Source organism: Acanthaster planci, linkage group LG02, assembly GCF_054643075.1.
Source record: "Acanthaster planci isolate LZ-2023a linkage group LG02, COTS_SCS, whole genome shotgun sequence".
In the NCBI taxonomy this organism is placed as follows: Eukaryota; Metazoa; Echinodermata; class Asteroidea; order Valvatida; family Acanthasteridae; genus Acanthaster; species Acanthaster planci.
In genome coordinates this window covers 4,133,577-4,149,919 of record NC_141778.1, presented here as the reverse complement: position 1 = coordinate 4,149,919, position 16,343 = coordinate 4,133,577, and the positions used below count along the sequence as shown (strand labels likewise).

The window sequence follows — 16,343 nt, the reverse complement described above, 5'->3', positions numbered from 1 at the left end:
ATTTCCACGGGTGTCGTTGCAGCTCCAACTGCACGCCCTCACTCCATAAGCGCCCGCTGTTCCTCAACAAACGCGTTTATCAGCCGCACCACGGAGCTATGATTCCCTGGCCCCGTATAGCTTTGAGATCGCATAAGTCATTTAAATAGCACACTCTCAACACAATCTATTAAGTCTGTCCTGTATTTGCACGTTCAGCCTATTTCAGACCATGCTTTTCTAAAAAGTTTTCGTTTTGTGAAAACGGGGAAACTTATATGATAACATCAACCATCCTGTTAATTCAAACAAACCAAATGACGAAAGAGGAATGCGTGTACATTCTCGAAATTTGCTCACAGAGCAAATACGTTCATTAAATAGGGTATCTCAACGATTTCACATACAAAACATAAAGTAACTTGAAAGAAACGAAGAGTGTTCATAAGCCAAGCTGTACATATTAACAATGTAAATGAACTTCGCATAATTTACTCTTAACACCAAGTAAATATTATGTATGCACTTTCTACGGCATGTACATGTATATTCCATAGAGATGTACAAATAAGGGTTTTTAAATGAAAAACAAAGAGATTTCGTAATTGCCAGTTTCTAAAAAAAAATATAGCTCAAGCTATTTTCCAGTGTGGATGAACCTTAATGCAACACGTTCACCTATCTACCTGCCTCTTTCACTGTCATTGGAACATGATGCAACATATAATCATTAACTTCAGAGATGAGCCGATTCTACAGGAATAATGAATAATGCATGCTGAAGTTTCTTTCATTCAATAAATGCCGAGTCAAAGAATTGGGAATATTAATGGGTGTGCACAAAATGCCAGAAGTGCCAATACACAAACGACTTAAGATGAGGTGAGTAAATATTACATTCAGTGGAAATCAAAAGGAATGTCAATAGCCATCCTATTCGACTCCTTTGTATGATGTGCGCGATTCACAATACACGTCGCTACCAAGAGTTTGCCGCAGACAGGCCACTTTTCAAGCTTACGCTGCCACGATTTTAAGTGCACTAATGCACTTCGTAGGGATATTTGATTGATAGAAGCATTCCCTGCACCAAACAAAACCATCATTTTTACTACCTAACACCCATTCGCAATAAGCAATTTCGAATTTTTAACCAAGATAAACAAACATTCAGAAAAATTCAAGCTTTCCGCGCACAGCGCAGTCAGCAAATGAGACTATTTATCCCATTATGTACTGCGAAAAAGCCTCTCCATAACAACCTCTAGGTGGCGCACGGCATTGTGAATCGACCAATCTACCTTTATAAAAAGGATCGACCGATCTACAGTTGTAACACTTTCTTGAAACATACTTGGATCGATAGTAAAACCTGCATATTCATATCTTTTGTAAAAGCCTCACTTTTTAAGGTATAGATAACAGTTGGCTTCTGTTATGTGGTCCACGGTGTTTTGCCAAACTGAAGGGCCAACAATGCAGCCAAAGCACCATCAAAGTGACGATATGCCCTAAAATTTGTGAATAGGGTCGAGCAGGCAAGTCAAAATGAGCACAAAAATTACTTCTACATCTTAAAACGTCAAGAATGCCACATTCCAATCATAATACAATTCACAGTTGGTGGCTGGAGAAATTTGGAGTCTCTCGATTAGAAATTAGACACCACAATTAAAGTGATTAGCTTCGGCATAAACAGTGCACGCTGGCCAAAATCGAAGGACTGCAAGTTCGCATATCACTCGTGAACGCAACATATTTTGCTTATCTGGTTAACGACTGGTTTTTGCATTATTAACTAGCAGCACAAAATTTCCCGCTTAACGCCTCCATGAAACTGGGACGTACCACTTTTTTTCAAAGCAACAAGATCTGGCGTCTTCAAGTGACCACAGCACTGAGAATTCAGGAGGAAAATTGGAAAATATGCACATGTACCGCAAAAAATGCATCTTTGGGCGCGAAAAAATATTCCACTATGAGGACCAATGCAAGTCCAGCTTCGTCAACTGCTTGAGCTCTGCGTTGTACGGTCTGTAAAAGTCGCGCAGCTTCCTGAGCGTGTCTTCGTGCACCCGCGGATGAGGGCGCCCTTTCGCCGGACACATGCAGTTGTTGGGGATGGGCTTGTTCAGACAGTAAAAGCCTTTCTGCACGTCGAAGTAGAAGTGGTCGCGCATAAAGTAATCCCTGATGCCCAGAAACTGTTCGACTTTCTTGACGGCCGGGTAGGGGTCGAGGATGAACGCCTCCCCGTCTATTGCGAGAATCTGTTCAGGTTTAAAGTAATCCAAGTATCTCTGTATATCCTTGACGTATACCCCTTTCGAGATGAGCTGACTTCGATCCTTGACACGTCCCTTGGAGTCGATGACGGACTCGTCAAACGTGCTGTTGATTTCGTAGCGGGTGAAGAAGTCACAATCCTTAGGCAGAGTGATATTGGTCAGCAGCGACGTCAGGGTTGAGGTTCCCAGTTTGTGGCAGCGCTTGGCAATCGTGACCTGCATGTGCACGTAGTCGGATACCGCTCGCTCCACCGGGTCTCGCATGATGATAATGAGTTTGACATCGGGCAGGACATTTGCGATCATTGCGGGGACCTTCGGGTAGTGAGAATAAGCCGGGGTTTTCTCCATGGAGATCTGATCCGGGGTGGAGTAGATCATTCTGCTCCGATAGTATTCCAACCCCTTCGCTCTCTCCTTCGAAGAGGTGAAGAACTTCAACTCTTCCTGAGTGAAGGCGATGTCGGGATGGTAGCTGAGGAAGTTTTTCAAGGTGGTGGTCCCGCCCTTTTTCACGCCGAAGATCATGGCGTCTGGAAGTCTCCTTTGGCAACCCCTTTCTCTGAGCTGCGATTCGTCAAGTACTTTTGTGATATCATTGTTAATAGTAGTGTAGCGATAGCAACACTTGGCACAAATGTCGTAATACACAGCTTCAGCTGTCGTTTGTGCTGGAATAAAAGTTTGCGTAGCCTGAGTGGAGACACTGACTTTTCGTCTAAAAGGTACTGTTCCGTTGTTTCTGTCTACGGACATTTTTGGATGATCAGGGAAAGATCCCTTAACAGGCACTGACTCTTTGAGTCCTGCAATATACTCAACTTTTCTTTGGATAGCTTGTTTAGTGACTATAGATGGCACACGTCTTGTTTCTAGGTTTATATCGCCCACTGTGGCATTAATTTTGTTCCTAGGCACTGATTTGATGTCGTTACCGACGCCCTCTGCTGCTGCACCCTGTTGAAACGGAGAGTTCGAAGTGCCACTCACTAGATCAGAAAACTCGGTTTCTGTCTTGGCGGCGCTCTCCGTCGGAAGGGTTTGCTCACTTTCACCATAGGTAGCGCCCTTGCCAGCAAGGACTGGAACAATTTTAAAGAAGTCATCATCATGATCATGACTGTCAAGAATATCTGACCTGACCTTGGCAAAGCCTCCGTCGCTGTGACCAGGTTGGTCTTGGATCCTCATCGGCGTGCTTATTTCCAGGTTTTCAGCACCAGACTGGTACCGGGCACCGGGATCGAGCCACCTGTGGAACTTGTACACGCCCGTCTGGTTTTGGCCTCCCAGTATGATAATGGCAAAGCACACCGCCAGTGCCACCAAGCAGAACGAGAAGACCCTCTTCCGTGACCAGCAGACACCCTTTTTGGTTGCTGCGCTGGTGCCATCCATTTTGTCTGGCTACTGCCTCTGAGCACAATCCTTTCCCACAGCGCCTGACCCACAAAATCTGTCCTCTGCACAAGTGAAGAGGACCAAATCACATGGCAATTACACAGCATTGAGCTCTGACCGCGTAGAAATCTGGGAGACAGATCTCAAATACTTTATTCATTCATGGACTATTCTTTGTGACTTCCAGTTCTCCTGCCCACTCACCAAGCAGGCGGCTCTTGCCTCGTGGACAGTCGGTTGATGTCCCTCCCCGTCAATAATTCGTTGTTCTCCAGCAAAGGGAACGATTCTCCAGCACTACACTGGCTTTTACTCCCCGGCTGCTTCGCTGAGCTCATTTTCCTGTATGATGTTTAGGGCGGGGCAAGGAAAGGATGAATGATAGCAAGGGAAATAAAAGAAATGGAAAGGTTGAAACAGGGTCAGGAGAGAGAGAAGGAAAACATGTGATCTCAGTGAGTTATATGGCAGGACTGAGGTTTAAATGCGGTTCACTCTTTAGTTCAAAATTTCCCGGTTGTTGCCCCAAAATCCTTAAACCTATTAGTGTAGCGATGTGTGTTTGAATGCAGTGATTTTCAAACATTTGTCTTTGCGTCAACATTGTGCATTTTACATTTTCAATAATGGCAACTTTGGTACCTCACAGACTAATGGTCTCTACTACAAAAACTAAATGCAGATAAACCCTTGCAGAATAACGCGTTTTTTTTACGAAGTACTACAACTATTCCCTTCAAACTTTCCCATCAAATATTCCTATGATATATCACAAAGTCCAACTACGAAAATATATCCCAATCAACCACTCTTAAAAGTTGGGTAAGAAAATGTTTGGCACTTTACTCAAAACCGACGGTTGATAGTAATTTATCAAACTGATCACGATTAATACGAGTAATTATGAGAGTGACTGACCCTGGGGAGCACCGCGCACAAGCGCTGGTTGCTGGCCTTTTTTCAGCGTTTGGTAAGATTTTAGACAGTAGATTTCACTGTTTGTTAATTAAAAATAATAATATTTAACTATTTCGCATGTTTATCCATGTTTATGGAAATGAATGATGAATGAGCTTGTACACAGTCAAGTGAAGCCAAACACCCAGCCACTAACGTGGATCTGACAGAACAGTTTTCTTAAAACAACAAAGTTGTCTGGTCTTTTGAATTCGCTGCTGTCACAGATTCGAAAACACCGGTTTAAACACGCCTTACACGAATTTACCCCACGTGGCAAAACGCCGAAAACCCATTCCCTGAGTCTCAGAAAGTAGGCTTGCGCAGGAAAAAAAATTGCGAAGATGGAACTGATAATATCTGAGGAGTGCTTGAGGATTTAGATCCAAAAACACTGCCGTGTTCATTCAAACAGACGAACTTGGAGAGGAAACACTGAATGAAGCTTAGCATGCCCTAGCAAACCGCCTTTATTTCTTCGAGTGCTTCTTCGATGTTGTTTCGAGTGCCTCAAGCTCCTTCTGAAATGTCGTCGGCCGACAACCCGCCGACTTTCGACAGTGGGGTCCAAGTGTCGTTCGCGTATTTTTTTCAGTGGTGTACAGAGAATAACAAACGCATTTTCGAGACCCATCCTCACTGCCGAACACTGGAAAAAAGGAGGTAAACCTGGGCACCCAATTATAATAAACACGGGACCCCCCCCGGCAACGACACGGGGCTAAAATCGAATTACTCCCCAAAACTGCCAATGGCAAGATACAGTAGTTGACGCAATGTAGCATTCACGCATAACGATGGTCTTTTTTGTGGTGAAGTTCATATTTCTCCTGGATATTACAAAATTTGGACTTCGCATCGGTCGCCACAATCACACGTATAAAATCTTTCCTGCGCATATGTTTCAGTTGAAATGTTGAAGGACTAATAAAATCAGCATGGTTTGCTTTTTAGGCACCAGTAACAAAGCAAGTAGGCCCTAAAAACACTACACTCTAAAAACGTCCGGGTCAGATTGACCCAGAATTGGGTCCCATGCGGTATAACCCTTTTCCGGGTCAAATTATGACCCAGAAAAGGTCAAATATGACCCGAAAAGGGATCATATTTTGACGCAGAAAAGGGTCATACCGAATGGGACCCGATTCTGGGTCAATCTGACCCGGAAAATTTTAGAGTGTACACTTTGGAAACTGAATGGATTTCTATGGATACTCTGCTCGCTTGTCTACTTTCCTGACCTGAGACATCACATCATCAAATAAAAGAAAGGGTATGACAGCAAAATATCAAAAATTCTATTAAGTATTAAATTGAACTACAACGGAGGAGTATTCCTTAAACGACATCACATGCAAATCGAATGATAGCTTAAAATCCAAAGGGCACCAAAGTGCCCTCAGAATGACAAAACTGTAACTATATAGGACACAAAGGTATGTTTACAAAGGCTCCTTTAAAACACATTTATTGCAAGGACCCCCTTCTCGCTGTGTTTGTGTTAATTGTTAATCAAGTCTTTAAGATGTGACCGTTTGATAAAAGATCGTTACCAGTATACCACAACAACTACCACAGATTTTACCCTTGGGTACAGCAAAGATTTGCTAGCATAACCATGACATGCCCCAACCCCAAAGACATCTTTTATCATAATTCCCGCCAGAATCAAACAACGTGCGCCTCGGCGCCGGGGCCAAAGGGCACGTGCGACGGCATTCCACTGGCGAAATACCAACGCTGAAGCGCAGCTGGGGTTTGATCGCTAAAGCCGATTCCCCGATGTCCCAGCGCTGCAGCTTGAATCCAAGGTCCATGCCAGCATTCCCGCTGGGAAATCGTCTTGAGTTATTGATGTGCGAAGCTCAGACGTTATTGCCACTGCAGACTTGAAACACGACTACGGCGGACAGGGCACCCAACGTAATTTACAACTGCCCTGCCAAAATACCAGTTGTCGTAATCGAAACATACCTTTTAATTTCGCAGAATTTTGCTCATTCACATTTGCAACATTTGCCTTTGCTTTTTACCGCCAGTAATAAAGCCATCGTCCAACGAAACATAAGGACAAATTATGGATTCATCAAAAGAAGCCGTCACTCCGGTGGCATCGCACTCACGTGCACATTCTTCAGCTTGACGCACAATGCATTTGGCAAATCACGACACCCTACTGGTCAACGAAGCAAGTAACGCGCGCGTGCCACCTGTCTACGAGCGTCGTGCCACCGTATTTACGGCTTCTACTTCTGGTTGTCGAATTACACAACTTTTCCTTCCTCCGTGGATCAATTTCCAGACACTTTGGAATTGCCAAGCACAGCTCAACCATTCACGTGTAGCCAGGGAAGGGATCGGTGGTTCAAACGCCCCCCCCCCCGTTCGCTGGGGGGTTTTATTTTGGTTTTTTGGTAACATAATATCTTCATACCGTGCAATGACCATCATGAAGTTGGGTTTGTCAGTATTTAAGTCGATGCAGTAATATCGTAGATGCGTTGCCTCCAAGTTTTTGCCTCTTTGGCGTTCCATATTATTATAAGCTTGCTGTTTGATCCATCCCTTGAGCTGAGAGAGATCGATCGCTTGGCGTGGTCACCGGCTCACCTGAAGCCGACATCATGCGTGCGAAAGGAAACTTGTGTTTTTATCGCTGGAAATAGAGATGAACAGAACTCTCAAGCTGTACTGACGGTGTACTGAGATAGACCACATGAGACGGACGATTCGGGCTATACCTACAGCATGCACAAAGGATACTGCCAGGTAAAATGTCACAGGTCACGATCTTTATACATCCTAACCATTTGGTCTAACCATGACCATCTGCGAAAGAAGGCAAACTAGAACTTCAACTGCTAAACACAATCCGATTGTACTTCTTTGGTAAATATATCAGGCAAGGGAGCAAAGCCTTGCAAGAATAAAGATGCAAGCTGGCATTTATCCACAATCCGGGCTCTATACATTTTCAGAATCCCGCAGTTGTATATGTTATACACAACACATGCATACGTGTTTATAAAATGCTTTTAAATCACATGCAATTTATAAGACCGATGATGGAAACGAAAGCAGTGGCTATAAAATGCACCAGATCACGGATTTATTTTTCTACCTTTCCTGTGCATGGTTGTCTTCACCACCATGAAAGCATGTTACTGATATCTGACAGGCCCACATTTCACGAGTTGAATGACAAAATGCATATTTTTGTTTGATGTTTCGTTGCCGTTACTAGTAAATTGTCACACAAACGAATTCACTTTGCTGTTTCATTTCACAAGAAGCATGGACCAGCGTCTAGGTATCAAGAAGAATTGGAAAGTCTCCACTTCTGGTAATTCTGGTAAACAACTTTAAAGTACGTTGAGGCGCTTAAAGTTTCATCAATTTTCTTAGCTGCAAAATCCTAGCCATTTTACGGGTTTAGCAGTTTTTGAAATGCGAAACTGTGAAAAAGACAAGAGTTCATCTTGTCAGATTATGTCAATGGACTCACTGTTATTCCTCCATCGTGCCTGTTTCTCGATTACCATTCTGTGGCGATTTTAAGAAGTGCTCCGCTCCCCCCTCTGTACTCGATTCCCCTACAAAGCAACATCCCACTACAAAGTTTATCACCCATTCTCCAGGCCTTGACGCAGCTCATTTGAAAGCTAACCGGGGAGAGAATTAGGGACTGCGATGAAAAGATTAACAGTCCAAAACGGGGTATTAACGCGCCCGGCCTGGTTAAAAACACTGGATTCGTTATCGATTAGGTATCAAACTAGAAGACAACCAGAAAGGAAATGTACCAAGCGCAGCATGCGCATGAGTAATAATATCGTCATCTATACTAACTCATTTCGCACCCGAATTAGGTCTACCTTCACGGAGAAGGCAGAACGCTCTTAAAAGTGACACTGCCTCAGCGGTTTGGAAGTCGGCCTTGTTACGTGTATAATTTTATGAACTCTGTTGTCTTGGGTCACTCATGGTGAGTGATTGCTTTCAGTTTGAAGGTTACCAGTACCCCAGGCCCGGTGCAACTTGCAAGACCAACATGTAACGGCTGTGTCGAGTTTTCTGGCGACGTCGCACATGGCCACAAGCTGAGGTGCCGCGTGGGCTTGGAGGAAATGTCAGTTAGTTTCTAATGCAGTTTTCGTGGAATTTATGATTATGGCAGACGATTCATCTCGTATCCGCTGAAGCTGCTTGTTACGTCGACGAAAGACTTCTTTGGTGTCAAGAATTTACAAAGAGACTAATGGAGTCTGTGAGATCGCTTAGTTATCAACCAGACAAATCGCGAGAGAAACTTGCACGAGCGGTCTCACAATGAAATGGCTGCGCTTCATCGGTTTACCACGTCAACTATGATTTCCGCAATGTTGACGGTTTACCAGACCGCAATGGGCGATAACTTGGACAAACACCCAAAAGCCCCAAGCAGCTGCAATGACGAACATCCGTGCGACCTTTCAGAGATCACGGGTCACATCCCATTCCTCTGAAATCCGAATTTGTTCATCTCGTAAACTAATTAAAAATTCCCGATACACAGGAGTATAGGTCAAAAATATTGATACCCTACAAATGTGTCAGATCGGCTTACAAAGTGTTTGGCAACAGAAACTTTGAAAATAATCGTTGTCGAGTTAAGAAGGGAGAATGATTATGATCCAAATTATTCAGTGATGAGAAGGGTTTAGGATCGTTGAGTTCAAATCAAAAATATCAATTAGTTCTGGCAAAATACCTGTATATACACACTTATGCTGAGATAAAAATGTCATTCAGTTCAAGTGCAGCAATGGCACTGCGTGTAAACTACAAATCGGTCAAATCCCCATAACATCAAGGACACGAGCATTTTAAGTACCCTTAATTATCATATTACAAGCTTAGGCGTACTCTACCTCTGATCGCGCCGCCACGGTCAATTGCCTTGATGTCCAATCAAGCTTCTACCTTAAAACGGTATGCAGGGTGCAGAGCACTAATTCAAGCCCAATGAAGAGTGTAAAATCAACAATGTACATGTCCATGCACAGAGCTCAATATCACACCAGTCGGCATTACAGGAGTTTCTTCAAAAAAACTTTAAATTATTGTCTTAGCCTTAATCTTTCCATTTCTTTTCTACTTTCAATTATTCACACAAAGCAAACTCACCCCTAAAAAGTGCTAGTTCCCTCACCAGCCCGCAGTCATTTTTAAATGACATCAGTCTACTCTCTCAGGCACTGAGCACCATTTTTCAACCATAATTTTATCAACTCGGGTGGATCATGGAAGCCCCTGAAACCAAGGAGTTGAGCCTGGCCTGCATTTCCACAATCCCTCTATTTTCTTCGGCCAAACAATCTCCATTTTCAAAAGAAAATGTGGGGCACTTTTCATGCTTAAGAGCTTGGGAAGGAATTACCACCTGAATTAGTGTACTACAATCATAAAGGGAATCTGCAATCAATTTTGTGTATTAGTAAACCTTAGTTTCAACTTTGGTTTCACTATTTCAAAGGGTATTTTAATGCCTTTTGGGGTTTTATGCTCATGAGATTTCCATATTCATGAGCGAAACTGTGATGTCATCTCGGAAGAAACCTTTTGTACACAAAAAAGTCCTGCATTTTTGTAGATTTTCCTGGACTAAGTTTTTTTTTAATTCTTTGCTGATTCTTTGTTGTTTATTTGCATAACAATAAGAAAACATCAACCCCTCTCCCAGAAATATTTTCAGTTAGTAAATTAAATCTGGGTTCACAATTTGAACAGAAATACCTATTCACTGAACCATGTCTTCCTTCATTGACTTCACAGCATCAGCGCCCTCTGTTGTTCGGGAAAACATTGATAATTTTGATTGTTTAAACGTGTGCACTTTTCAATGCATTTAAGCAGACAGGAGTATAGAAGAGTTTTCATACACTGAAGAAAAGTACAAAGGTGCAGAAACAATTTGTCGAAGAAAAATTCATTGCAGCTACACTTTAACGCTTAAGAACTCCACGTGTGCATCCGTAGGTTACTTTAACAATAGTTAATGACCCCTTCTGAATCATTTTGACCCTTTTCAAGGTCATTTTGATTGGGAACCTTAATCCGAAGGCTTTCCTGATGTATTACTCAGGATCACCATGCTAGAACTCACTGTAGGGTATTATGCACTGGTGAGGTGGGTATTACGACATTAAATTCAAGTCGGTATCCATTTTCACAAAACACCATCAAAGACAATGGAGAACAGTTCAAAAGGAGAATATTTGCAGCACTTTTTAACAGAAAAAAGCTCAAGAAGACAGACCATTTAATAAAAGCTTTAATTACAAATGATTTTTTAAAATACCAATCTACAAAGACTTGTAAACGCAAAAGATTTCATTTCCAGCTACAGTACAAAAACTGTGGTGCTAAATTAGTGTTAACGTAACACTCTCGGTACTCCTAGAGAGGCTCACACCGGATTGGTGTCATCACATATGCACACCGACAGTGCTAAATTTACACCACAGGGTTTGCTGTTATAACATCAATTTCATTCAAAGGAACAGTACCTCAAGGTAGTACATTATTGCACACTACAGCTTTAAAGTATTCATTACACAGTATTAAGTTGATGTCCATCTCCAAGAGATTAAATATATCTACATGTACATGCATTTCACACAGTAAGAGTGTCACACTGACAGGGTCAGACAAAATACATTTATTCGTGTTAACCTGACACACTCAGCAAGACAAGTTGAACAGAAAGACTACTGCATGAATCTGGACCAGACAGTACTGGTAAATGTTCGTTTGAACCATTCGTGTATAGCCTACGAAGACACATCCTCGATGTTAACGTGGGTGCTCCATCCAACCTGGTTTATACTGCATCCCTGGAATAGACTTTTTGACAATTAGACGAAATCATTTTTAGAAAAGGGCATGGACCATGTTGGCGGCCCAGGATCCAGCCCTAAAAAGTTGCATAACACGCCAACTGGTGAACACCCTAGCTTGAAATCGTGCCAAACTGGACTCAGATGTGATTTAGAACAGGCCGAACCATTAGGCGGATTCACAGCATGTTTGCACGGTTTTGTCGGCCCTTCTTTTCATGCCTCTCCTGGCTGTAGAAATACCTTCCAAATGACCTTTAACCCAAGAGAGTCATTATATTAAGTATCGCTCTGCAGGACGAATACCATGTACTTCCTTTTAATAAACTGGCCCAATTTCAAGGCAATCAGCAAACTTTTCTATGCCATGATAAACGCTTTCGACTGCAAATAAAACCAATAGATTTTTTCACCATCGTGCGTCGAAAACTTAAACATTTCGTGACAACTACGGATTAGACTTTCAACAAAAGGACCCAAAACACGTTCCAAATATCGTTCTACAAGTTCAGAACGGTTTTGCAGTAAACAATGTAAGCGGACAGACAGTAATGTCTGGAACATGTACTGTTTGGGCCCCGTTTATAAAACTTCAGTGGTGTAGTATCACATCTGAGTCCAGTTTGGCACGATTTCAAGTCAGTTCTTAGTAGTCGTTTCTTCATGCTCAGGGGACTCTACTGCAGCACACAACTGGGAAAAAAACAAGTTCCAACTATGAAGGCTCGATACCTCCCATCGATATGGGGGGGAAATGCATTTGGAATGAAGATCACTCTTTCAAAGGTCGATTACCGCTTAGAAAGACTGGCAAATGTGACCAAACCTTGACAAGACTTCGTTGAAACACGTACGTGTATAATCTATGGGGCTGGATTCCCGTCTACATGTCCAACAGCAACAACACCCTTTGCACAAAATATTCTATTTCTATAAATGAAACAGACCCCCAATTTCACCTAGTATCATGACGATTCTTCCAGTATGTTTTTCCCCTGAGGGTATGGTCAAATATACCGAGAATGGTCTTTGTAAAATTGTAAGTTTGTTTTACCGTATCGACGCACGATCGACTTGATCTTAAGGGGAGTCGAAGGATTTTCTTTTGTAGCACTATCAGCGATCTTTTCTACAGGTTAAGCTTCTTGGGAGTGACCAGGATGATTACGATCAATCATCTATCATTCAGGCTCTAACCACTATCCCAGACATGCCAGAATTTCAAAACTATTCGGTATATTTTTACTATCCATACTGCAGTTGATGACGAGAGTACCATGTGTGTGACCTTTAAATGTTGTGCTGGCAACAGCGCGTTTATTCTGCTAGCAGTTCAGAAGATTATCAAGAAAAAGCACTAAAATTCACTTTCCCTACCTTGAGCTGTCCGTGAGTGCGTCCCTCTTCGTGCCATGTGTTGCTTATTGGCTCAACGGTAGACTACTTAACCGCATACCAAGCACAATGAAAGTACAATTACTAATTAGGTTCACAGTACTTTGCTCAATCATGCCAATAAGGCGCGTGAAACGTTGAACACTGCTTTCGAAGCTTTAGACCTAGCACGACCGTCCCCGACTTTCTGTCGTGCGCTGTGCAAAACGCCTAAGACAATGGCCACGTTGAACACGAAGCACAAACATCACTAGTCCTGATCCGAAACTAAAAACCATGGCCCGAAAACCCCTGCACTGAAACGCTGACCTGCACGGGAAAGCGCGTAGCCATTTTGGAACCAGAGACCGGGCTCTTAGTCACACTATCAGCTATCAAATCTTGGTCAAATAACTTCAAGCTAGGGAACTATTCCAGAGTGCTGTGTACACACAACTCACGATCCCAACTCGATGCGTGGTACGTTGAAGGTCACGCGGCGTCAAAGCGTCCGGCTTGCGGTGTGTCTTTAAAGGGATCCTGGGTGTGCTCCAAATGGCTCATGATACTATTTTGAGAGGTTACCCAGAACATCTGCAGAAGGCTAAGTGCCCTTAATATACGCCCACAATCTCACACACGTCGTCATGAATGTAGCCTACGTTGCTTGTTGTTTGTCATAGGACCAGCTCGACTACTCCTTTAACCTTGTGCTTCCGCCCATGATTCAGTGCGGCTGATCAATAACTTCCGGAGCAAAGCACAGCAAACATTGACTCGACGCCAACTATTGAATGAATCGCATTTCAAACAAAATAAACCGAAAAATGGAAGGGAATCAGAATCCATTTGACGTTTTCATTGAAAGACCAACTTCACACAATGCGAAAATTTACTTGAATTTGTTGAGCATAAAGCGTGTCGTGCGATCGAGTACCATGGACGTACATGTAAATGTACATACATGTACATATACGCATGTACATCGGCTGTCCATGGTCACAGGTTAATGTACTGTACATGTATACTCCCTCATTTCAGATGCATTTTTGAAACCTTTTTGCATTTAAATAACTTCATTATTATTCATGAAATTTGCAACCAATCATTTCAAGTATCCTTCGCGGACCCCGCGACACACATCATTCTAGCTAGCCGTGGTCAGAGAAGCATCTAATATACTATTCCTTATTCGGATATTTAAGATAATTCATCATTTTCTACTATTACAGAGATATCTTTATCCATTATTTTGATCCTATATTTTGAAATCAATTGTTTCAAGAACTATTTACCTTTAATTTCTTGAATTTTTACATGTTTAATGCACAAGTGTCCTAAAACTTCCAAGATGGCGGCCTTAAAACCTGCTCCTTGTAAGGAGCAGGTTGGCAGAAAATTGCCACTGCCGCTATTTCAATTTGTATAATTTTTACTCTTTCAATTGCTAGCCGTGGTCATGGAAGCATCTTATCGATATTGTTCCTTTTCCCGCACTCATCACAGAATAAAAACACCATTAGATCAACAAAGTTCGCCGAGTCCTTTTTGCCTATTTTATTGACTCTAAGACATCAAGGGCCACATATAAAATAGTCCATGCGAAATTTCTCACTCTTTTAAAATATTTCATTGCTTTTCAGTCTACTTCAAAACAGTAACAGGGGTATTAGCTTGACAGATCTGAGGAAACATTACTTTGGAGGAAGATGAGTTGACTTCTGTAACCTTTAAACTCTCGCCGTCATGTTCACTACCATTTAGTGGGCCCGGTATGCTGAAAATACACTTTACAGACATGATACCTGTAGATTAAATGCACGAAGTCCGACGGTGGTTCGGGTGTGCTTATCCACATCCAACAGTTTTATCGGTCACTCTGAGAGTTTGGAGAAACGCGTCGGAAAGAGATTGATATTAGCCTGGAGGTTGGCAAAACATTGCTTTATATAAGAAAAGTATGAGCGGTAAGATCTGGCGGCAACTTTTTTTTGTCTGTCTGCAATTCACATTTTTCTGACAAACTTTGGTCCACATAACTCTACCATCGTATCGAATATTTCAGCGTGAGAGGATAAGGACTATCTCGAGAGAAAAGAATCACATCTGTTCATTCCTTAACTAGTTAGATAGATTCTTGCAACTGCTCCATCCACCATCAACATTCCAAGCAGCTTCCCGAGCGGGCCCTGATTCCTGTCATATCTCACGTATCTAGCTGTCAATTAACCTTAATTATCTTCAGGTAAGCCTACAAAGTGCCGTAAACTTGTAACAGTCCGTCGACAATCCAGTTCGTGACTCCGTGTCTATGGTTATACACGCACACGTACAACTGATAACTAGTCGGGTTCCCTGACCTGAATCCTCATATGCAGCAAAGTATAAGACGGAGAGAAACCCCCCCCTGCTTTGTGTTGGCCATCGTCTCGCAGGAATCTGGGGAATTTCTTTCAGACATCTTGGGGGATGTGTTAAGTAACAATAGTCTGGAATGTGTATAGGGATTGGACATGTTGGGGGGGAACCTTCGGTCTCACTTCTTGCTGGGTAAGCTCTATGGTATAACCGAACCCTTGCAATCGAAAGTGAGTGGTCAAGTCTGGGAACCAGACTACACTGATTACAAGCTCCCGTTGGAGAAACACTCACGTTTGCGCGTTCATTAGCCTTTTGCGAGTTGGATTTGAATAAAATCTGGTACACTGAGTTATCTGATTAGACGCACACATAAAATATAAAAAAAAAACTGAATTCCGCGGATTAAAGACACTGTTAGTATACATCGTGATTCGGGCTATTTTTTTCCCACAGCGACCACCATTTCTGGAATGGACTGGTTCCTTTGTGCTCTTCCTGTCCATTGAAAATAGTGTATTGTGCAAGGTGTCTTTATGTATGTAGGCCTAACTATAAGCAAAAGCTTTCCCAAAACAATGAGGTATAGCAAAAGTGTCTTCAGTATGAAGAAATCAAATTGTTATGTTCACGTGAGTTTGAAGAACTCTGTGTACCAGATTTTATTCAGATTTAACTCGCAAAAGGCTTATTCTGGCTTCATTGTTCCATGCATAGTAACTCCACGTGGAATGGGCACGGCTTGAAAAGAAGTGACGTCACGGTTATGAACTGGAAAGAGCAGGGAGCCATTTAGGACCAAAGTCTTGGCCCTGTACACAAGTAATGCATGAAATGCCTAATTTTCGCGAAATATAGCAGATAATATAGCTGAGAACTTCCATAAAAATAAAGTTCAGAAGATAATATGGTCCTCTGTTTAAATAATCCATTATATCTAAAATAGAGTTTATCCCAATCAGTTAGCACCTTTTTGTCAGAGAATAAGACTTTATGATAATCCATTCCGTTCCCCATAGTTCTCCAAAGCTCGAGCGATAAGACTCCCTATAAAAAATATGAAGATTATAGGCTCATATTCTAACCCCTGACTCGGGTATCCATGTTA

General features: G+C 42.3%; 1 protein-coding gene across 1 annotated transcript; it reads right to left on the bottom strand.

Moving 5' to 3' along the window:
- Positions 1-317: 317 nt before the first annotated feature.
- On the bottom strand, positions 318-13,489 carry LOC110975359 (uncharacterized). Its single transcript, XM_022227798.2, has 3 exons — positions 12,881-13,489; positions 3,873-4,010; positions 318-3,730 (listed from the first exon to the last, which is right to left on the bottom strand). The coding sequence occupies exon 3, from the start codon at positions 3,663-3,665 to the stop codon at positions 1,956-1,958; it is 1,710 nt and encodes a 569-aa protein (XP_022083490.2). The 5' UTR covers positions 3,666-3,730; positions 3,873-4,010; positions 12,881-13,489; the 3' UTR covers positions 318-1,955.
- Positions 13,490-16,343: the final 2,854 nt, after the last annotated feature.